Source organism: Rhipicephalus microplus, unplaced genomic scaffold (genome assembly GCF_043290135.1).
Source record: "Rhipicephalus microplus isolate Deutch F79 unplaced genomic scaffold, USDA_Rmic scaffold_15, whole genome shotgun sequence".
Lineage (NCBI taxonomy): Eukaryota > Metazoa > Arthropoda > Arachnida > Ixodida > Ixodidae > Rhipicephalus > Rhipicephalus microplus.
This window is the reverse complement of record NW_027464588.1, coordinates 22,176,810-22,199,691: the sequence shown is the minus strand read 5'-3', so window position 1 is coordinate 22,199,691 and position 22,882 is coordinate 22,176,810. Positions and strand designations below refer to the sequence as shown.

General features: G+C 45.0%; 2 protein-coding genes across 2 annotated transcripts; both read right to left on the bottom strand.

The window, feature by feature from the left end:
- Positions 1–1,569: 1,569 nt before the first annotated feature.
- Positions 1,570–6,229, bottom strand: LOC142784621 (uncharacterized). Its single transcript, XM_075883049.1, has 2 exons — positions 6,223–6,229; positions 1,570–3,398 (listed from the first exon to the last, which is right to left on the bottom strand). The coding sequence occupies exons 1-2, from the start codon at positions 6,227–6,229 to the stop codon at positions 2,455–2,457; spliced, it is 951 nt and encodes a 316-aa protein (XP_075739164.1). The 3' UTR covers positions 1,570–2,454.
- Positions 3,386–8,799, bottom strand: LOC142784708 (uncharacterized). The gene is made up of 3 exons (XM_075883209.1): positions 8,400–8,799; positions 8,045–8,305; positions 3,386–7,568 (listed from the first exon to the last, which is right to left on the bottom strand). Exons 1-3 carry the CDS (start codon positions 8,617–8,619, stop codon positions 7,513–7,515), a joined length of 537 nt encoding a protein of 178 aa, XP_075739324.1. The 5' UTR covers positions 8,620–8,799; the 3' UTR covers positions 3,386–7,512.
- Between the last annotated feature and the right edge of the window lie 14,083 nt (positions 8,800–22,882).

Genomic DNA, 22,882 nt, shown 5'->3' with positions numbered 1-22,882 from the left:
CGCCTTAGCTACTGAGCCACCACAGCGGGTGGTTACGTTTAGAGACGCGATCAACAGTGACGAGCGCTCGCGCAGAGATGTGGGCAAGAAACACTTGTGCATTGCCTTTTTTTTTCTCTTGCAGGTGAACAATTCGTAAAGGTTGCGGGACCAGCCTCTGCATGTGTGGATTTTGTGCCAGAAAAGCGGGGTCGTGCTCACTGCTCATTGCACCTGTATGGCGGGAGCAGGTGAGGCCTGTTCTCATGTTGGAGCCTGCCTGTATGCAGTTGAAACAGGTGTAAAGATGAAAAACGCTACAAGCTGCACCTCAAAAACGAACATCTGGCTTCCAGCGTACGTGGAGAAGGTGCAGTTCAAGAGGCTAAAGCACATCGACTCCACTTCGTCGAGAGGGAAGAAGCGAAAACTGGACGACGTCATTAACAGCAGCAGTTCAGGAGTGCACGAATCAAAAAATCGAATGGACATCCTACCAGCAACCCAAGAGGAGCTTGGTGACTTGTACAGAGCATTTCAGAGCCCAGGTGTCACACCGGCAGTATTTTCTGTGCTTCCAGAGTATTGCGAAAGCTTTCAGGAGCCTGTAAAAACACAGCCTGCCCACTTGTGAAAGCTGTATCTCGAAGAGAACTTGGAAGACAACCTCGACACGCTTTTGAAGAAGGCTGACGACTTTCTTGCCACTTTTTCCATCAGGGACGACACAGCGAAGACAGTTGAGGCTGCAACAAGGCAACAAAGTAACTCACCAGACTGGTTCCTTTACCGTGCTGTCAAAGTGACAGCATCAGTGATGAAAAGTGTGTGCCACACGAGTGTGCAGAGTGCTAGCTTATCGCTGGTAAAATCGATTTGCTACCCTGAAAAAAATTCCCTCAGAGTTCCTGCCGTCAGGTGGGGCTTAGAACATGAGCGAGATGCTTTCGAGGCTTACAAAGCCAAAGAAGCTACAAAGCACCAGAACTTTGAGTGCCACAAGCCTGGACTCCACCTGAGTGCTGCTAACCCGTTCATCGGCGCAACACCGGATGCCATCACCACGTGCAGCTGCTGCGGGAGGGGTGTTGTGGAAATTAAGTGCCCATTTTTGCTGACAGATGCTCAAGATATCACCACCAGCATTTCGTGTCCGAGTTACACGGACGGAAAACTTCAGCTTTTGGACAATCATGCGTACTACTACCAAATTCAGACTCAGATGACAGTGTGCCATGTTGACTTTTGCGACTTTGTGGTGTGGGCACCAAATGTGATGCACATTGAGAGAGTGAGACGCAATGATCAGTTTTGCAGAAACATTTTTTCTTCCGCAAGACAGTTTTTCCGGAACGTCATTCTGCCCGAGTTGCTCAGCCTATACTACACGAGGCAAGACAGAAGTCGTGAAGAACAGCCTGCAGACACAGTAGAGTACTGCGTCTGTCGTGGACCGGACACAGGCCAGATGGTAGCTTGCGACGAGGCGTGCAGCTACAAGTGGTTTCATTTCTCTTGTGTCGCACTGAAACGGGCACCAAAAAAGAAGAAGTGGTTTTGTCCCGAGTGCAAATAAGACAAGGACTAATGTCAGGCTTCCACAGTTTATTTCACCGCCTGCCAGTGTGAAGCAACAGACTATCTTGATGAAATTTGCTAAAAGAGCACGCAAATGTTTCTTGTGACAGGAATGTAAAATGAGCTTGCAGTCTTAAAATAAAGGACCACATGGAGCGACAGCGACAATTGTCGCTCAAGAGTAACTGGATGGATGCAGTGGGCTAATACCAACGATGAGCTGTTGCCGACACACATTCATACACTGACCTCTTTATTAAGCCCTCAGTGCCATGTTTCTTTCAAAACAAACACTCTGCACGTGACAGCCAGACAACTTTGAACACACGTAGCATCAGAATACAAAAATGTGTTGAAACTGCATTGCACAATCGTATTACTGCCAACCTACAAACAACATCGAAGTAATAAATCTCAAGAAGTCGCATCACGTGCAGTGGCAAGGGTAGTTGCACAAATTTGCAAATCAAAAGAGTTGTAAATGTAACGCACAACACACAAAATATGGTACACTTGAAACACAGCAGCGCATAAGATCCAAACAAAAAGGTAAATGGTCATCTTGCCACTTTAGAGTCCTTGGCTGGCAAAAGATCATTCTGCCGGGAGTGCTACTGTACACATTTCGAACAAAACAAACAGCAGAAACAGAACTCAAGAATTCGTGTGTAACCACAGTGGCACTGTAGAAATTCCAGTTTCCATTGATTATGAGGTTTAACAAGCCGACGCTACACAGGCGATGCACACCATAGTGGAGATCTATGGATTAATTTTGACCACCTAGGGATCTTTAACATGCCCCGAATTCCCATACACAAGAGCGTTTTCGCTTAAAAAGAATGTTTCCAATCACAGCTGACGATATATTGTCATCCGTAAACGTAAAGCACTTGCTCAATTAGCAGACTGTTTTAGTGATGCTACTATCGAAGGGCACAGATTAGACAGGGCACAGCAAACGGTAACAATTTTGTCAAGTGGAGTCAAATTATCTCCAGGTCGGCAAACCGCATAGTCGATGGGCAGCGTGGCCTTCAGAATTACATACTTATTTCTGATCAGCCCGATCACCCTCTCGACATGAATCTTGACATTAGCTAGTTTCCTGGTGCTTAGCACGTCTGCTGCCGACAGTTGCTTCTTGCCCTTGGTGAACGCTGGCACGTGAAGTCTTGCGCAGTAGAAACCAACACTTTCAGACACATTGAACCCGTGGTCTGCAAGAACTACGTCACCCGGAAGTAAGTTGTCCAAAAGACCGCAGTGCTCTGTTATGTGTCTATCGCTAGCACGCCCTCCCCAACCTTCAGAGATGAAGTTAAAAATATGTTGAGGTGCAATGCCAATCAAATACTTTGCCGTATTGCTGCCTTTGTATTGAGACCATGTCTTACTTTGGGGCAAGTACGATAAAGGCCTTTTTATTTTTATCTCAAAACAGTCAATGATGACTGCAACATTTTCCCCAAAAGAATCGTAGAAGGCTTGAGGCATTGTGCGTTGCAAAACACTTCTAGGCGGCCAAAATATTTGAGATTTAAGGCGGCAGTAGGCAGCATGCAGCCATTTGTCGAATATGCGCGACACTGTGGCCTCTGACACGTTAAATCTAAAAGCAAGGTCAGTGATGTGCAAATGTAGCTTTAACTTCATCAAGAAAAGGAGGAACTCCTGAAACTTCAGCAAGCTGTTGTTGGCGTTATGCGACACAAACCCCGCTACAACGTCGAACAATGCGTAAAGGATCTGAAAACTTGCCATGCCGGTGTAGTAGACAACTTTGGGGTCGCTATATTTCAGGGCATCTTCAGTCAGCTCCAGCAGCTTGTTTTCATTTTCTTATTTTTATTTTTATTTCCAGGTACTGTTGGCCGATTGGGCCGTTACAGGGGTGGGATAAAAAACTGACATAACATCCGTCATGTCATGCGTAAAAAAGAAATGCATAGCCGATACAAAAGGAATACATCACTATACTACGTTCTACGACTTACATGCTACATCACATACATCACAAAATACACTTCCCAATATTACATCCTACGACGTACATGAGACAAGTTACAGCAAATAGATTCATAGTCAAAAGATGACAGGCACACACACCAAAAACAGCAATCACCGTTTACGAAGATTCACTTAGAAAATATTTTGTAACATTGTTCTCAAAATGTTCTGCAGTTTGAGAATCACGTATAGCATCGGGTAATACATTACAGTCTTTTATTGTTCTAGGGAAAAAAGAGTATGGATATGTGTTCACACGACATTGAGGAACTAGATATTTTCTGAGGTGGTCACTTCGTAGGCTCCGCACTTGACGGGGAATTAGGTACTGCTCTGCATCAAAGTTAAATGTATTTTGGGAAAGCAGGAACAAGAATTTAAGTCTGGCTATGCGACGGCGGTCCACGAGGGGCTGTAAATTTAATTCTTGCAGCATCTGTGTTACAGAATCTTTACGAGAATATTTTGAAAGAATAAATCTAGCCGCCCTTCTTTGTACCCGCTCGATGTTTTTAATTAATCCTTTTTGATAAGGGTCCCATATGATGCTTGCGTATTCCAGTGTAGGCCTTACTATTGTTAAGTACGCTGTTAACTTTACGGGAGCTGGAGCCAGTTTTAATTTGCGACGTAAGAACCATAACTTCTTTTCAGCAGTACAGCAAATATTACTGATATGTTGGGTCGAGTTCAGGTCTTCAGATATTGTTACTCCTAAGTATTTACATTTCTTAACAGTAGCTAACGCAGTGGAACTTAGTTGATACTCGAAATTTTTGACGTGCTTTACTTTGTTTGTAACTCGCAAAACAACCGTTTTTTTCTTTATTTATTTGCATTTTCCATGTTTCGCACCATTTCTCGATAGATGCCAAGGCATCGCTGAGTAATTTCTGATCACTATGGTTACATATTTCTCGATAAAGTAAACAATCATCGGCGAACAGTCAGACAGTAATATTTTGATTAATGTCGGAACAAATATCGTTAATATAAACGAGAAATAACACCGGTCCGAGTACGGACCCTTGAGGGACTCCAGATGTTACGTGTAAACGATCAGACTTGTAGCCGTTTATGTCCACATACTGCGTCCTACATGTCAGATATGACCTGACCCATACTACTACATTGTTATTTATGCCAATCTGCTTCAATTTCTTAATTAATTCGTTATGAGGAACCCTACCAAAGGCTTTTGCGAAATCAAGGCATATTGCATCAACCTGTCTTTCGTTATCTATTGCTTTTGAAAAGTCTTGGATGGTCTCAAGAAGCTGCGTTACGGTTGATAGCTTTTGTCGGAAGCCGTGTTGCTTAGGATGTAGTAGTTTTGTATTTTCTAGGTACTGATATATAGCTTTCGATATAACATGTTCGAGGAGTTTGCATCAGACGCAGGTTAAGGAGATTGGCCGGTAATTTTCGATATTCTGCTTGTCTCCGGTTTTGTGTACCGGGACCACTTTTGCTACAAGCCAGTCGGCTGGGACCCGTTTTTGTTGCAAGGAGGCATTAAAGATTATTTCCAAGTATCGGGTAACCCATTCAGCGTATCTATGCAAGAAAGCATTTGGAACCCCATCCGGACCAACAGATTTATGTTCTTTAATGTTTAGCAGGAGCGATAGTATTCCTTCATAGCTAATGCGTACTTCTGGCATGTCAGACATATGAGAGAATGATGTTGCTGTAGTTGAAGCACTACATTCGGAATCATTTGAAAAGACAGACTGGAAGAACTTATTATGGTAAGACGCAATTTTCGAACAGTCGGTTATGATTTTGTCGTCAACAACAATGCTGTATTGGCTTTGAGGGGTTTGTGACAAATGACGCCAAAACTTTTGGGGGGAAGACACCATGAAGTTTGTAAGTGTTTCCTCGTAATATTTATGTTTTTCTTGCCTCAGCGTTGTACGCAACTGTGAAGATAAGTTTGATATCTTTTCATGATTTTGACTTTCCTTTGCCGTCCTATTTTTCGCTTCAGACGAACTATCTCTCCCGTTATGCAGGGATTATGCCTATTCTTTCTCTTTTTTCTTAATGGTACGAATGAATTTACACAGTGAAAGATAATGGTTTTGAATCTTGTCCACAAAGAATTGTCGTCATCATCAGGGCTCAGACTGTCTAGATTAAACGATAAGTAGTCAATGATGCTCGTGTCATCAGCTTTATAAAAATTGGGGATATGCGCAATACATTCTTTACCATTTGATGCAGGAACGTAGGCTTTAATTTGTACACATACTAGTTGATGGTCCGATATGCCATTTTCTACTGCTACCTGATAATCTTCAAACCGTCCCTCAAGAAATACTAGATTTAATATAGCCTGCGCTGTTCCTGTTTTGCGAGTGCCTTCCTGTACTAACTGCATTAAATCGTTAGCGAAAGCAATGTCAAGCAGCACTTCACAGTCAGCTCGTTCCCGTCACTCTATGGTAAGTGATTTCCAATCAACCCCAGGCAAGTTAAAATCACCGACAATTATGAACCGCTGGTTTCGAGTCTTCTGTTTTTCTACATAGTGCTGAATCGCCTCTAAGTATTCAATTGATGTGTTAGGGGATCTATAGATTGCTCCTATTACGACTAAATTGGTTCCTAATTTTACTAGGCACCAAGCGCTCTCGTGATTAGGGATACCATTCATGGTTACGAATTCAATATTTTCCTTTATTATGGTTGCAACTCCTCCATTTTCTCTATCATTACGTATTATCTTAAAACCTGGAGGAAATAACTCGTAATCTAGTATTTCTGGTCGCAGCCACGTTTCAGTAACAATAACCTGTGAGGGTCATCACTAGCGAGCACATGTTCTAAATCACCGACTTTATTCACGAGACTTCAAGCATTAAGGTTTATAAGTCGAAAATCTGCATCCGGGATGAAGGTATTTCACTGGCCACTATCTCTTGGTGTATCCTTTGGCAGCGCACCTTTGGTTTTCGGCAACTGCCGGATCCTGACACGGCTATTTTTAGAATAATCCCATACGTAGACGTTATCTACAGTAAGCATGTCTCGGTTCAAGCGCACGCGCGAGCCTTCTTTTTTTTCTTTCAACGCAGACTTCCAGAGCAGCTTGCGCTTATTCAGTGTCTCTTTTGAATAGTCGTCGCTAACCGAAATACCACTCCCTTTTAGTTTTCCGCAGCTATTGAAAACCTTTTCGTTTTCCTTATAATCATAAAGCTTCAGTATTACTGGCCGAGGCCTTAAGGGCTCTTCTGTGGATTTGTTGGATGTGGATGTGGCTTTCCGATTCTGTGCATCCGCTCTATCGTTTTCACGTTAACACCGAGCTTTTTCTTCAGTACTTCTACAACTACCTTTTTTTCAAATTCTTCTGAAGTTTCATTTTCAGTCTCCGGTATACCAAACACCTTGAGATTGTTTCGCCACATTCTGTCCTCTAAAGCAACAAGTCTTTCCTGTTGCTTTTACAAAGCTGAATTCAACCTCTCAGTTGTGTCTTTTAGTTCAGCAAGACTTGCCGTTTGGTCCCTACAAAGCTGTACAATGTCTTCCAGGGCCTTACGTCTGTCGCTAAGGCCGCTTAGGTTGGCCTCAATTGCCTTTTCGCCATCACACAACCCTTGTACAAGTACTTTTATATCGGGTCCAGGGTCACCCGACAACAGCAAACACAGTGATGAAAAAGCAGAATACACCACCCGTGGGCACGGCAGCACTACGAGAAAGCGATTGTCGCTCTTATAAGACGGGTATGAACTAACCTGTTGAAACAGAAGAAAGTTGTTTGAGCACATCGCCCAAGCGTTGCCGCCGTGCCCACTGGATGTTGCCAGCGAGGGCGCTTGCTTTATACGGTCTTGCCACGGCGCTGTTCCACCTTGGTTCCTGATGTCGAGCATGTCGATGATAAACGGGTGAAGTTCGAATTTGGCAGAATCAACCACAGCAGCCGGATCACCCAGGCGCATGCTCCATGCGTTCCCATGGAAGGAAGCGCAGATGAGAATCACCTGTTGAAACAGAAGAAAGTTGTTTGAGCACATCGCCCATGCGTTGCCGCCGTGCCCATTTCGCGCAGCATAGAGGCGCTCATTTAGGGATAAGCACTCCATCTTCATGGCTTCAATGTCACTCATTGTGAGGTCTGCCTGGACTGCCATCCCTGGAACAAAATTAAGTTGTTGCATGGATTATCAAGCATTGCGAAAAATTCACTTGAGATGCGGAGAGGAGTTATGGGCGACGGAACTGGCAAATAAGCATGCGGAGATTTAAGATCTGAAGTAATCCGCCGTAAAAAAAAAAAAAAAAAAACCTCGCTCCCCTTTTGGCACACCCGGTTTCAAACCACGACGACGAAAGTAGAGAACACGCAGGACTAGCGCTAGTCCTGTGTTATCTAATTTTGTCCCGTCTTTATCGCGCTACTTAACCATGTTTCACAGTTCGAACCAACAAGCGCACATTTTTACCTGTTGACGCTCACCTGTTTCGTCACTGTTCTCTACCCCGACTCCTTCTTCCGCTGGCGCCGGCGACGACGAAGAAACGGCAGCTGCGTCCGGATGCGTCGTCCCTGTTGTTTCCATTGCCTCGGCTTTACGCTCGGCGTCAGCTGCACGGGCCTGGTTCCGTCGTCTTTTCGCGCGAGCGTGGCGTTCGGTATCTCCCGGTTTCGCGCTGTAGCCGAGTAACAGCGTCGGGGCCCAGTCGGGGTCCGCCTCTTCCCACAGCTGTGACGGTCTGCCTACGGACGCAAGGGCATGTTTAAAAACGAGATTCTCCGTACTGCTTCCAAGTCTCTCAGATAAATAATTATCGCGCACACGCCGATGGCTTACCTTTCACAAAGTGTGCGCCACAAACACGTATGCCAGTCCTCTTGATGTTGAGATCGGCGCGGTTTATCCACGCCAGCCACAGACTACGTCGTTTCACACATAACTCTTTCGTGCGGTCGCCCTGATGCTCGATTACCTTCGGAAGGCGGAAGAAGTTTTTGTTTGTTGATTTGGACCAACAAGTACGGTTTGAGCACCCCACAATTGCACAGATCACCATTGCGACGCGCTGGCAGCGGACGCACGATCGCTACGGCAGACCGCACCACTGCACCGGCGTGGCCGAATGGTATCCCAGGGTTCCTCACGGTGACGTCAGTGCAAGCCATGTATAGTACAGCGATGGAGCAAGAGTGCTATGCAGCATGGTCCGAGCTTCTTGGGCAGAAAGTTCACATGGCTCTATGGCGGCAATGGCATAAAGACCGCGCGGAGCGCGTCACAGCAACGCTCATGTAAAATTGGCAGCCTATCTGCGAGCTTCGTTGGCAACTTGAAAGACAAGTCTTCAGACTTGAGAGAGTGACTAAAACGTTTATTTGACGTTCTGCGAAAGAAAATTGGTGTATAGGTGCTGCGTGAGCTATGGACGCCACCTGGAAGTAATTTGAGGAAACGAAGTTTTTCTAAAACGCAAAGTCCCTGGTAGATGGCAGCGCCATATAGTTTTTGTAAAGTGTAGTAATCATCTGTTTTTTTTTTGTCATATGTTTGCATTACTAGCGCAGCGTAATAAACACCGCAGTCTTTAAAATGAAGTACCTAGAAATAAATTAACAAGTGACCCCGTACTGATATTGTGCCAAAATATGCGCAATAATCGATTTTTGACTGACAATGTCAACGCATAACCAGTTCACTGGTTACGCCAGTGATCTGGTTATCTGCCCATAACCATATCAAGATGGCTGATCGCTTAGAAAAGGGTTAAAGTTTTGCTGTTCTTCTGAATCGGGTGAAAGAAGCAGGAAGACGGTCCGAAAGTTCTGCGCTGAATTATTCCAAGAACTATTGTTTATACAATGACTGCAACACGTGGCGATGAAAGCGCATGTTGCGCGTTTTTGGTAGTTATGAAAGAAACACCGCATGCATGCATGCACGTCTGTGCCACAATTCAGTCAACATTTCAGCAGTGCAGGACCTTCTGCTTGATTTTCACACTATCTTTTTGCGAAGTAAACAACACGCCTCCCACAGGCATGTTCGTGGGCGTTTGTCTTCTTTCGGGCAGGTTGTTTTGTTCCACTGCAGCATGTAAGTTTCCTCTCGTAGGCAGCAAGGGGGCAAACATTTGCTTCAATCGAATATTTTAGATATAGGTAATGACAACTTTTCACCAGGGGCGTTTGCGTCATGGCGGCGGGCATGCAGAGGCATATCGGGGACACAGGAGCAAAGGGAGGAACGTCTGGCAAAGCGGCGTTGTCAGGAGGACGATTGACTGAATATACGGTGAAACTTAGCGAAAGCAGGAGTGTGACTCGGACCTTCGCGATGGACTTCGTAAACAATCCATTTGGATGCGTGTGCGATGTGAGTGAAAGACTGTGGCACATGAAAGACTTGACACCAGTAATTAGTTCCACGTTTAAAACGTCTAGCGTAGTGGCGCCGCCTCACCTCACGCTACGTATGACCTGCCGTAGCCAAAGCTAAGCCACTGTTAGATTTTTTGTTTATTTATGATAAAGTTTTGCTGGCACCATCAAGTCTATTAAATCCCATTTTGTTAGGCTCACGTGAATGATGTTCGTCGAGCACTTCCGAACGTTGTCTTCCTTTACGTGATACCCAAAATGTCCTTTCAGGGTAGGATAACTAATAATCATAATAATTATTATATACTCTACTGATCTGCTTTACTAGGCTGAATAAATTTAAGCATGCAATGTGCCAGCTAAAATACTATTTCTGACAGGGCGACCTTTAAGACAACCTTATCAAGCGTCAAGATCTTTCCGGTTAGACGTAGTTCTAAATGGGTGCCTTATTTACTTGTTCTAATTACTAAACACAATCTGCCATTTCTCATACATATCTAATACTTTTATTTTAGAAGAAATTGATGTAGTCTGATAAACTACCTCCGAAACCATAGAAGTCCCGTCGCATAATATTGCAGTACAGTTGATTGAAGGTCAGAAAACGTAGTTAAGATCGGTACTAGTAATGAATTGGAGGCGATCAATAAGCAAATGATTCATGAACTTTGATATAACAATAGTTGTTATAGTACATTTGGTGAAATGCGTTTCTAAAGTTTATGACAATAATGTAAGCATGTCAAAGGAAGCTGATGGTTTTTTGGAAATTTGTGTTTGAAAAGGAATAAGCTTTTGTTCTTTTGTTACGAGCCTTCGTACTAGAATAGATAACTCCTTTTCGTAATTCACAAGTGCTCTTCTCTGCACTGCATATTTGCCCAAGTAATGGCGGCCCCTGTCACACTTCAAGTGAAAACGGATCCCTAGTTTTACTTGCTGCGCCTTGTGTGTTATGAGTGCTTTAACGAGAGAACTGAATCTAGATTTTTGACGTCGTTGCGTAAGCAGCCTGCCCTTGAACGTGCTATTTGCGGTGACTAGCTTCCATCAGATGTTCAAACTGCAAAGCAGGAAACCGTTGATTTTTTATGCGGACCTATACTATAGTGTTTTGATAACTAAACGTCAGTGAAATTTTACAGTTGTGCCTCATGGGATGCAGGAACACTGTGGCTTTTGTAGGTTGAGAAGATGTGACAGGGGTGGGGGGGGGGGTATGTTGTGTTTCCCACTCACTCAAACTTGTTGCTTCCCATTCTGTGTATTATTTCGTTGGAGCTGATCATCAAATGACCAATTACAGTAACAAAATATAAATAATTCCCTCTCATCTCCTGGTACGCATTGTTGTGCCTCAAAGAAACGTAATAAATTTAAGAAGAGAGAGAACTCTGAAAATATCAGTGTATATAGTGTATACGTTTTGACATGTACTCAAGCAGAAGTTTTGTAAGACATGGTATTAGTACAGAAATATAATTATGCGTTAAATAGTTCAATGTGCCGACGGTGCACTCATATCTTGTGCACAAAAACTGCCTTCAGCGATTGTCCTTCCTACAATTTATTTTATGCCTTAAAATGTTGTTGTTGATTCAAATCAGTACACGTCACTGAACGTTATAATATTTGCCAATGAGCTTTGTTTTTCTTGTATACTGGCGTGGTTTAAAGTTTAAACCTTTATGCAGTGTCTGTGCAGTGGGCAGCAGTGGGAAATGAAAGTTCACAAGGCGTATTCTCACTAATGTTTTTCGTTTCAAAAACTGAACCTCCAGCTTTTCTTGCTTTTAAATTTTTTACGCGTGTGACACGTGTAAAACATCTACAGCTGTTTGTCCTAAATATAAGCCAATAGGCCTTTGAGACACGGCACTGTTGTTTAGATACGTGATACTTTGGCCAGTTGTGAGCACTGTTGACGAGGAAGGGACAATGAACACAAAACTATCTCTTCATTAAGCCTTCTTGTTGCCCAAGGTTTATTTAGATCACTTCTGGTTGAAATACTTTGCTATAAAGCAAGATCTTTTGTGAAAACAGTGCCATGTTAAGGGAGACATCAGAGATAAAGGTGGTTCCAGACGAACCTCGATGTTTTTTAGTTATTTAAAGAATGGTCAAATTCGAATCAGGATGGAATATAACATGACGTTCTGCACAATAATAAGTCCAATATTTGTGTCGTACTTGCATTTATATGTTGTAGAACACTATAATCTATTCTAGAACTACGATTTGTTGCAAGTTTGGTTTTGATAACCTTGGAACTAAGCAACGCTCATTTCACACGGTATAGAAGGTTAGCCATAAACATGTCCAAATGGGACAGTAATAAGCTTCAATTCTAATGGCTGTTCTTTTTTACTTCTTTGCAAAAGTTTTAAGCATCAAAGGCGAAGTAAGTGTGAGCAATAAAACAGCAAACTTCAGCAAGTTAGAATGAGAATATCTACCTGATCTATGCTTGATATTCGTCCCAAAAGGGTTGGGTCACAACCTCGAAACCAGACAGTCATTGCTACCCCAAGAGACAGAGCAACGAGGTAGAGCACCACTCGAAGTAGTGCACCTGTGAGGGCGGCTCTGTAAGAAGAAAAATCGTAGTGGAATGATCACAACAACAGGTCTAGGACGGATAAGCTGCTACAACAAAATTAAATAGGTTAAAAGCTACGAAAGTCACTAGAATTAGGTGCTTTGCTGTACTGCATGAACTCATTAGAAGTGGTTCAACCAAAAATATATCCATAAAGAACGTTACTACACTCGTTTTGAAAAAAATGCCCTGTGCGACTATCCTATTGTTTCATACTATGCACACATGGCTTACGAAAGCCATCGCGTGGTAGCCCTCAGAATAGTATAACGTGTAGTCAGAAAATGCGACATGATGCTCATACACTTAGGAATTACTTGTTGGAAGTCATGGAAACCTTGAAGTTACAAGCGGTACAACATTGACTGCCCATGGCACTTGGTGAAATTACACATCAGTTTACGCATACTCCAAAGCATACGATGTACCACGTTTACACTACAAAAAGCCTTATGCAAATGCAGCGCTTGAGAATGCAGTAGTACTTGAGCTTTAATTGCAAGACAATGAATATTTCTATTGCCTTTGAGTACTTTTGATTATTTTTAATTACCTTAGTAGGTCGTAGTAGGTAATACAGCTCCCATTCCACACTAGCCAGAAGTTAAGTCTAAGTCTTCGTATTAAGCCAATTACACTAAGCTGCCTTAAGAAACACTACGCAGTAATGTTTGAATGAAGCTGTTCACTTGAAACTATATTTTCTTACATTTGAAAAGTATTCGCACAAATCATGCATATTTTCTTTTTTAGTCTCTAGTCATGCTCACTTGTGGAATCCTCACACCTTAGGTCCTATGACGCCGTATAATCACGTGTAGAACAACAGTGGAAATTACGTTTCAGAGAATAGCGAAAAAAAACATTACGAAATAGATCGAAGCATCCTAAGTTATTTTAAGGCCTAGCAGATCAAATTACTTATTATTATGCATAATCAAATAATGGTACTACGTAAGTTACACCGCATGTTGTACCTCTGAGCCTTCTCTGCTGCGGCACGGCTCACATCAAGCAAAACACGTCTTGCCAGATGAAAGGCTTTAATGGAACTGATGAAGAAAGAAAAAGACAAGGGTGAGCCGGCGCTGCCACGAGGCCAAGCGTCAGCTCATGAGGAGGCTCAATAATGATGATGACTGCTATTCTGCTGTGAGGGATGAATAAAGGAAGTCACAACAGTCTCTCGCGCCCACAGATGACGCTAGGTGGCTTCCAATGGGTACAGTAGCTGCACAGGACACTTCACAACAGTGCCGTCGGGCAAGCGTATATGCAAGTCCTCACGATGCCGTCACGTCCACCGATCAGTTCTTCTATGCGAACCAAGGTCCACAGTTGCCTGGGACAACGTTTTTCTCTGAGTAGAACTACATTGCCTTCCTTCACTATGTGATTTCTTTTTGCTTGGTTGAATGTGTAATTCCCTAGTTCATTGAGGTACTCCTTTAACCAACGAGACCAGAAAGTTTGCAGATCCTATTCTCTCTTGCTCTAAAGTTTCTTCAGTTGATCGTTGGTCTACTCGGTTTTGATATTGAAGTAGTAAGGGTAGCGTTGTCAGTCTTCTTCCAACGAGAAAATCTGCTGGAGATAGGGGCACAGCTCATCCACATCATTGTACACATATGTTAAAGGCCGAAAATTTATTACTGCATCCACTTCCGTTAGTAATGTTACCAACTCTGTCTGATTTACCAAACGTCGACCAAGCATGTTCTTCAAGCAGGTCTTTACAGAACGTACGAGTCCCTCACAAAATCCGCCCCACCGAGGAGCACTCGGGCAAATGAATTTACACTGAATCTTCGAGGAAGAGATATATGCAACTACATCGGGATGCCGAATTGTTCGCCAGAGCTTCTCTAGATCTTTGGACGTTTTGACGAAGGTTCGGGCATTGTCGCTGTACATTGTGTGACAGAGGCCTCGACGTGATACGAATCTCTGAAGTGCACAAAGAAAAGCCACCATCGTCAAATCTTCAACAAGTTCCAAGTGAACAGCTCTTGTTACAGCACAGCACAAGTAAAAAGAGCGATGTAAGAGCGCTGGTGAAGATGCCCTTTGATGTAAAATAGACTCGCAAAATCTACTCCACTTACAAGAAACGGAGGCGTTTGTTTACAACGATCCTCGGACATACAAGGTGAAACTTGTTCATCTGGTTTAGACTGTAGGCGTTGGCAGATGGCACACCGTCGTATTTTTTTTCACCAGCTGTCGTAATAGTGCAATCAAGTATCGTTCCCTTATTTGAGTCAGCGTGTCTCGTACTCCTCCATGGAAGACTTTTTCGTGAGCATGATTGATGATTAAAGTAACGAGTGGACAGTCTTTCGGTAGGAGGGTTGGATGGCGAGAACTGTACGAGTCGTCCGAAATCTAAACTCTTCCTTGTACCCGAAGCAGCCCATTGTTGTCGAGGAACAATCTTAATTGTCCAACTGGACTTTAGGAAGGGATCGGATTCTCGTTTGCAACGCAGTTGGCTTCGTTGCCAAAGTGAGCTCTCTGTTCTACGCGAATCAAGTAGCACTCCGCCTGTTGAATTTCTTCAGCAGACAGCTCCTCGAACCTATCGCTTTCCTTCTTCAACGTTTTAACATAACGGAAAACCCATGACGTTACTTTTACAAGTTCTGTGAGGCTGCTGAATCGTTCGTTATCAATCAGTGTTGGCATCGATGTTCTCGTGTTAACAGCGTGGATATTGATTTCTTTCCCCGTCTCAGCTGCCTCGAGTTTTCCGTTTTCGAGGTGAAGGTATCCCCTGAATTCAGGCGAAAATGTACGAGACATGGCAAGCCATCCGGATCTATACCACCAAAACTGTGATTTACTCAGTTTGTGTACAGTCGAGCCTCGAGTGAGCAAATCTGCAGGGTTTTCTTTTCCGGGACAAAATTTCCATCGAGAATATTCTGTCAAATTTCTGATCTCCTGCGTCCTGTTCCGTACGAATGCCTTCCAAGAAACGGGGTCCTTATAAATCCAGCAAAGGGTAATCTGGGAATCTGACCAAAATGTTACTTCACCGATGCCCAGGTCGCAGTTCTTGATGACGTAGGCATATAAGCGTTCTGTAAGCAAAGCTGAAATTAATTCCAGTCTCGCCAAGGTAACCGTCTTTTACGGTGCCACTCTTGACTTTGCCATTAATAGTATAGTGTGGACGGTACCACTTCAGTGGACGGTACGAATGTAGACAACAGCACCGTATGCTGACTCACTAGCATCGGAAAAGATGTGCAGTTCTGCCTTTTGATAAGCGCCTTCACTGCTTGCTGTGAGGAACCTGGGAATACTGATTTTATGTAGCGTGGCTACCTCATTCCTCCATTTTTTCCAGAGAGCTGACAGCTTCATTGGCATCGTGTCATCCCAGCCGAGGTTTTCCCTCTAGAGATCTTGTAGGAAGATCTTCGCCCTTACCATAAAGGGTGAGAGAAACCCCGAAGGATCGTAAATCCTTGCAACAGCTTGGAGGACAAAGCGTTTGGTAATTCGATGCTAATCCATAAACTGTAGAATATCCTGGGGCCTAAACGAAAAGGTATCTGTCTGTTTGTTCCAATAAAGTCCCAGGACTTTCAGAGGTCCAGAAGGTGAGCAAAGTGATTATTAGGAAGAAGTGATTTCTTGTACGAAGACGGCAGATACAACGGGGTCGTTGCTGGCCCATTTACGAATGTTCATTGAAGCATCTTTGAAGATTTCAATTATCTCTTTATGCATTTGAATAGCTTGTTCAATGGTGTCAGCGACAATAAGATCATCCATATATATGGAGTCTTGCATTGGCCCGGCTGTCGAAGAAAAGTGATTTTGTTTGGACCCAAAGTGGTGCTTTAAGGTTGCAGTCAATAGGAAAGGACTTGAAGTAGCTCCAAATGGCACTCTCGTCATTCTTTCAACTTCTGTTTCCGGCAGTGCGCTGTCCACTTGAGGTGAAGTCTTGAACCACAAGAAGCGAAATGCATCTCTGTGGTGTTCTTGCAGGCTAATTTGAAGGAACGCCTTTTCAACATTAGCATTCATTGCTATCTTGTAGCGTCGAAAACGAAGCAGTAGCGTCACTACGTCGGGATTTAGATTTGGGCCGGCTTTTAGATTGTCGTTTAAGGACTTCATCCCAGATTTCTGAGACGAAGCGTCGAACACGATGCGTACCTTCGTAGTAGATCGGTCCTCTTTTAAGGCGGCTGGGTGTGGCATATAATACCAGGGTCTAATTGGTTGGTCTTCTTTTGAAGGTACTTTTTCAGCATATCCCTCTTCGAGGTACATTCGAATAGTTGCTTCGTATTCTTTTAAGAACTCACTGTCTTTGTTAAGCTTCTTCATCAAACTGTGCACACGTTTGAGTGCAACTGCGTAGTTTTCACCCAGATCAACCCTTTCCTTCCACGGTAGCGCCACTTCATATCAATTGTTTTTCTTATTGATGTTCTCAAAATTTGCCAGCACCGATTCAGCGACTGTCGTTCCTTCATTTTCGGCCTGGATACCAATGCTTTCTATATCCCAGAAACGAGTCAAACGTTTTGAGATATCTTGCTCGGTCACTGTGGATTGTAGGACTGCAATACTGGCACACTGTGTAACAACGGCTGCAGTAGACAGTGGTCCTTGCACAGTCCATCCCAGTTTTGTCTTGACAGCTTTTAACTTTTCGAACACAGGCTTCACAGTACGCGTTACTATATTCCAATAATTGTCTGATCCAATAAGGACCGCAATCTGTTTGTCTTCTACTCTTTGTAAAGAGAGAGCTCGCGTATCCAAGTGCATCTTGTTCATTTCTCTCATAACGTTTTCTTATGGTACCGGAATGCATTCAGTGCATATCGTGTCCACCATTAGCGCCTCTATTGAAATCGGAAGCTTCTGGTTCTCAGGGAGGATGCATACACGTACCTTCTTCATGGTTTTCCGTATGTTATCATCCCCGAACACACCGATGGCTAACGTTTTCTCTTCTATTAGTTCACATCCAAGTCTTCCATAAGCTTTGTTTGTAATGAAGCTTCGCTGACTTCCGCCATCAAAAAGGACTCGGTAGGGACCGGATGATTTGGTGCCCAATACGGTGGCTGTCAGACTCTGGAGCAATACGACTGACCTTGCCTGCTTGGACACCAGATTGACCGATGCAGATATCACCGTCTTGTCGTTTTTGATGTCATCGGATGCGCAGACAGATGTTGCGTGCCTTCTTGCGCACTTGCCGCATTTTAACCGGTTTCTGCAATCTTTTGCCATGTTGCCATGCTTTAGGCAATGAAATCATCGTCCAGCTTTGATGAGCATCTCCTTTTTGTTTGAGAAGTTGATATTCTTCGTATCACAGACTTCGGCAGAATGCTTTTCAGAGCGGCAGAACAGGCAATGTTGTGGACTTTTTGTTGAGCTTTGTAGAGCAGCTGTCGTGGAAACGTCACGTGGATGACTTTGTTTTAGTCCTCCCTTATCTGGGGCTCGACGAGTTTCTGTTACGTGTTGTTCAGCAACAGCTTCCCGACAAGTGAGTTGAAGTTCGAAGAACTCCAGAAGCATTCGATGATCGTTATCTTCTGGAACCGTTACACGGTTTAAATTGCCTTGCGTATTCGAAGAGGGTACAGCCGACGAGGATGCCTTGCACATCTCGTGAAAACGCAGCACCATATCCGTCGGTAGAACTCTTAGAAGAATTTCCCGAAGCATGGAGCAATAAATTGTCGAGTTTTTGCCAAGCGCCTTAAGGCTTCGAGTATGAACCTACACCTTGTCGTAAAGTTGCCTCAGCTTACGAACGTCTGCTGACGAAGACACCGGCTTTAGATCCAGCAAACATTGCAAATGGTCGTGCACTATGATCTGTTCATCTTCGAAACGCTTCTTTAAAATTTAAGTAGCGTCTTTATAGCACTCTTCGGTAGCTTGTAGCCCGATATAGCCGACGCCGCCGCTCCGGTAACCAAACTGTTCAAGTAGTTGAACTTGTCAGCTGTGCTTAACTCGCTGTTGTTTTGAACTGCTGATGTAAACTGCGTCCAAAATCTCAGCCATAGTCTGCGGTTACTGTTGTGTTCTGGGGTTTCGGTTTCGATTTGACATGTGAGGATGCCAGGGGGCGCCGCTCTGGCATCCGAGAATTCAAGGCGACTGTAAAATAAAATCAGTGTGTGTTAGGTAGCCGTGGAGTGCGGTTGTGTGCCTTTCTTTCGGCGCCACGCGCCAACCCGCGTGTTCGGGCTGGTCGATGTCCCCGCCGGCCGCGTACGTCTCCTTCGGCCTTCTTCTTCTTCTGCTTCGTCGGGACCAGCCAGCCCCCAACACAGCAATGGCGACGAGGACCTGTAAGAACCCGTTTCGTTCTCCGTGTTCGTGCTAACCCTAGACGCTCTTTGTTTCCAGCAAGGTGGCTACTGCGTGCTGCGTCGCTTCATTTCTTCATTCAGCTACTCTGCCTTCATCTTCAAATAGTGTACTGGCGTCATTTTCTTCTCGTCTGCACCTCTCCATTCTTATTGCTTGAAATGGCGTCTCCCATTCCACCTCCCCTATTTCTTCATTCGCCCGGAGACCCGCCACTTCCGTGGGCGGACTGGAAGTTGGTGTTTCAAGCCTACGCAGACGCGGTCGGGGAGGAGGCCAGCAAGCCCGAGCGTCGCAAGGCCCTGCTGCTCAACGCGTTGGGCCCTGCTGGGTTAAAGCTTTTCTATACTTTGGAAGCTACCAACACGTCGCCGACGCCAGCGTCGGGCGATGCCTTCAAGGATGCTGTTGCTCTTTTCGATGAGCATTTCAAAGATGTTTCGTGCGATTATCTCGCACGCGTGAAATTCCAAGAAAGGCGACAATTGCCTGGTGAGCCAGTCGCCGAGTTCATTACTTCTCTTCGAACGCTCGCGGCGTCGTGCGGCTTCGGCGCGCTCGAGGACGATATGATCCGCCATCAGCTTTTCATCGGTGTAGCCTCGCAAAACGTCCGCTGCCGCATGCTTCAAAAGGGCTCCTCGATTTCACTATCCGAAGCCCTCTCGATTGCGCGAGAGGACGAGCTTATTCGCTCCCAGTTGGAGCAATTCGCTCTGCATTCAGTGCAGCAACTTTCTGCTGCCGGGGGCCAAGGCGGCGGCTCTTCGTTTCACGAGACGCGTCAACATGGCGGCCCTTCACCTTCGTCTCGGCGCGGCGGCCAACATGGACGCCAGCCTGCACAGTCCTTCCACGGCAACCTCTCTGCGTCGCGGGGGCGAGGAAGCCGACAATATGGCGACCCCATTCCGCCAAATTCGGGTTTTCAAGAACAGCACCGAGCTTCTAATTCGCGTTCGCAATTTTCTTCTCCAAGCGCAACCACGCATTGCTTTCGTTGTGGATCGGCTCGGCATTTAGCCAATTTTGCGCAGTGTCCCGCGAGAAACCGCACTTGTCTTGCGTGCGGAAAAATCGGACATTTTCAGTCCGTATGCAATTCCCGTCCAGCAAATCTTCCGGAACCAGTTTCTTCGTCCGCTCCTTTGAGCACTGCACAAACCAATACGGTCACTGTTTTGAATGTGGATGGCCTCCACACTACGCCCGAGCCCAGCATCATAGTTTCAGTGGGCCATGTGCCCTTGTCATTTCTCGTGGACACTGGTGCCTCAGTCTCTTTAATCAGTGCCGCTGACTTCCATAGTCATTTTTCCAACATTCGGCTTTTGCCTTCACACGTCGTTCTACAGACATATTCCAAGGGAACGATTGATAATTTAGGTCAATTTACAGCTCAGGTTTCTTATCGCAGTCGCACTGCTTTCATTACTTTTTATGTAACAGCCAATGGCAGCTCACTTTTGGGACGTGATGCAATCAGGGCTTTGTCCATCAACATCATTGGTGCGTCTATGACGTGTGCTCAAGTCGACGTCCAAGATGAGCTTCCAGCCAACGCGCCTTCAGAATTCTACCACCTGTTCACCCGTGAACTGGGTTGTGTGCGCGGTTTTGTGCATAAAGTGATGCGTCGACCAGGTGTGTGCCCTGTGCGTGCCAAGCTGCGCCGCATTCCTCTTCTTCTCCGTGAGCAAGTCTCTGCGGAACTGTCTCGCCTTCAAGCCAGCGGAATCATTGAGCCTGTCTCTGCTTCCGACTGGGTTTCTCCACTGGTCGTCGTCAAGAAAAAAGATGGATCCATTCGACTATGCGTCGACTTACGAGAACCGAACAAGGCAATTGTCGTAGACGGGTTTCCACTTCCTCACATTGAAGAACTGCTTCATCAGCTTTCCGGAGCGGTGTGTTTCTCCAAGCTGGACCTCGCGTCCGCTTATCACCAAGTTGAACTCTCTGGGTGCAGTAGAGAGTTGACCACATTTGTATCGCACGAAGGCTTGTTTCGGTTTCGCCGCGTGTGTTTTGGGCTTGCATCTGCCCCTGCAGTGTTTCAGAAAATGATGTCAATTATTCTTAAGGGTTGTAATGGCACCCTTTGTTACTTGGATGATATTTTGGTGTAGGGACGTACTCGCGAAGAGCACGATGCTAACTTGCATACTGTTCTCAACCGCATCAGTGAATGTGGTATGAAACTTAATAACAAGTGCATTTTTTCTGTGAATGAGTTACAATTTCTAGGACATAATGTCAGTTCCCGCGGCTTGACACCTGTTGAATCTAAAGTTCAGGCCATTGTCAATGCCCCACGGCCTACTGATGTTAAAACGTTGCAATCTTTTTTAGGTCTTGTGGGTTATTATGCCAAGTTTGTTCCCCACTATGCTGATGTTGTTGAACCACTGCGTACTCTACTTCGTCAAGCACAGCCTTTTAACTGGTCAGCTGAAGCTGAGCAGAGCTTCATTCGAGTAAAGTCAATACTGGCCTCAAAGCCAGCTGTTAATATTTTCAATGAGAAGCTTCCCATCGTCTTCACGACGGATGCATCCGATGTTGGACTGGGAGCAGTGTTTCAACAACTTAGAGATGATCAGCTGATCACTATTGCTTTTGCATCTCGTACATTGACCCCTGCTGAACGCAGATATTCAGTAGGAGAGCGTGAAGCTCTCGCTTGTCTTTTTGCCTGTGAGAAATGGCATGTTTACTTGTGGGGCCGGCACTTCACATTACGTACAGATCACCAAGCACTAATTGCTCTTCTTTCTGCAGGATCCGAAGGCCGCCGCCCCATTCGCATTTCCCGTTGGTGTGCCAAACTCATGTATTATAATTTCAGTGTTCAATATTGTAAAGGTTCTAATAACGTGGTTGCTGATGCACTGTCGCGCCTTCCTCTTCAGATACCGGTTACTGAAGAGCGGGATGAGGAAGTTGTTTCATTAGTTACTTCCTGCATTACTAAAGCTGAGCTTCAGGCAGCTGCAGCTGCAGATTCCACTTTGTCTCAAGTTCTCAAATATTTACGTGAAGGATGGCCTTCCAAAGGTGCTCTTGCTTCTGAATTCTTGCCTTACTTCGCAGTACGACAGGAACTGTCTTGTGTCGAGGACTTGCTTTTCCGCGATGAGCGCGTGATTCCCTCTGCTTATTTCCGTAACAAGCTAATACAGCTTGCCCATGAGGCCCATCCTGGCATTGTCCGCACCAAACAGAATCTCAGAGACAGGTACTGGTGGCCAGCCTTAGATAAGCAGGTCGAGCATGCAGTTTACAACTGCCATATATGTCAGGCAGCTGACAAGTCTTCTAAACCTGCGTTTTCTCCGTTGCAGCCAGTCCAGTGGCCTGATCGGCCTTGGCAGAAACTCGGCATGGACATCATCGGTCCTTTGCATAATGTTCCGCAAAATGCCCGGTTCATTGTTTCTCTCATCGACTACCATTCCAAATGGCCAGAAATTTGTTTCACACATACGGTTACTTCTGAGGTCATCATTGAGCTTCTGTCTTCAATCTTCAGCCGGGAAGGTTTTCCTGATGCCATAGTTACGGACAATGGTCCACAGTTTCAGTCCCAACATTTCGAGGCTTTTCTTTCACAACGAGGAATTAAGCACTTGAGGTCATCGGTTTTCTATCCCCAATCAAATGGGCAAATCGAGCGCTTTAATCGCGTTCTGAAGGAACATATCCAGATCGCCCAATTAGAGCACCGTCCCCTCAAGCAAGTCTTGACGGAATGTTTAGCTTCGTACAGGTTCACACCACAAGGCACCACTGGAGTGTCTCCTGCTCAACTTCTCCACGGTAGGCAACCGCGAGTTGCTCTCGACATAGTCTCTTTGCCTCGTAACATACCAGTGTCTTCTCCTGATCAAATTCGTACTAAGGTTTTTTCTCGTCAACAAGCAATGAAAAAGTATGTCGACACCCGTCGAGGTGCAAAGCAGTCCAAAGTTCGC

Coding starts and splice junctions, on each gene's coding strand:
- LOC142784708 (XM_075883209.1), bottom strand. CDS start 8,619: ATGGTGATCTGTGCAATTGTGGGGTGCTCAAACCGTACTTGTTGGTCC. Junction 8,306..8,399: donor TGGCGCACACTTTGTGAAAG/GTAAGCCATCGG, acceptor TTGCGTCCGTAG/GCAGACCGTCACAGCTGTGG. Junction 7,569..8,044: donor AGAGAACAGTGACGAAACAG/GTGAGCGTCAAC, acceptor CTGTTTCAACAG/GTGATTCTCATCTGCGCTTC.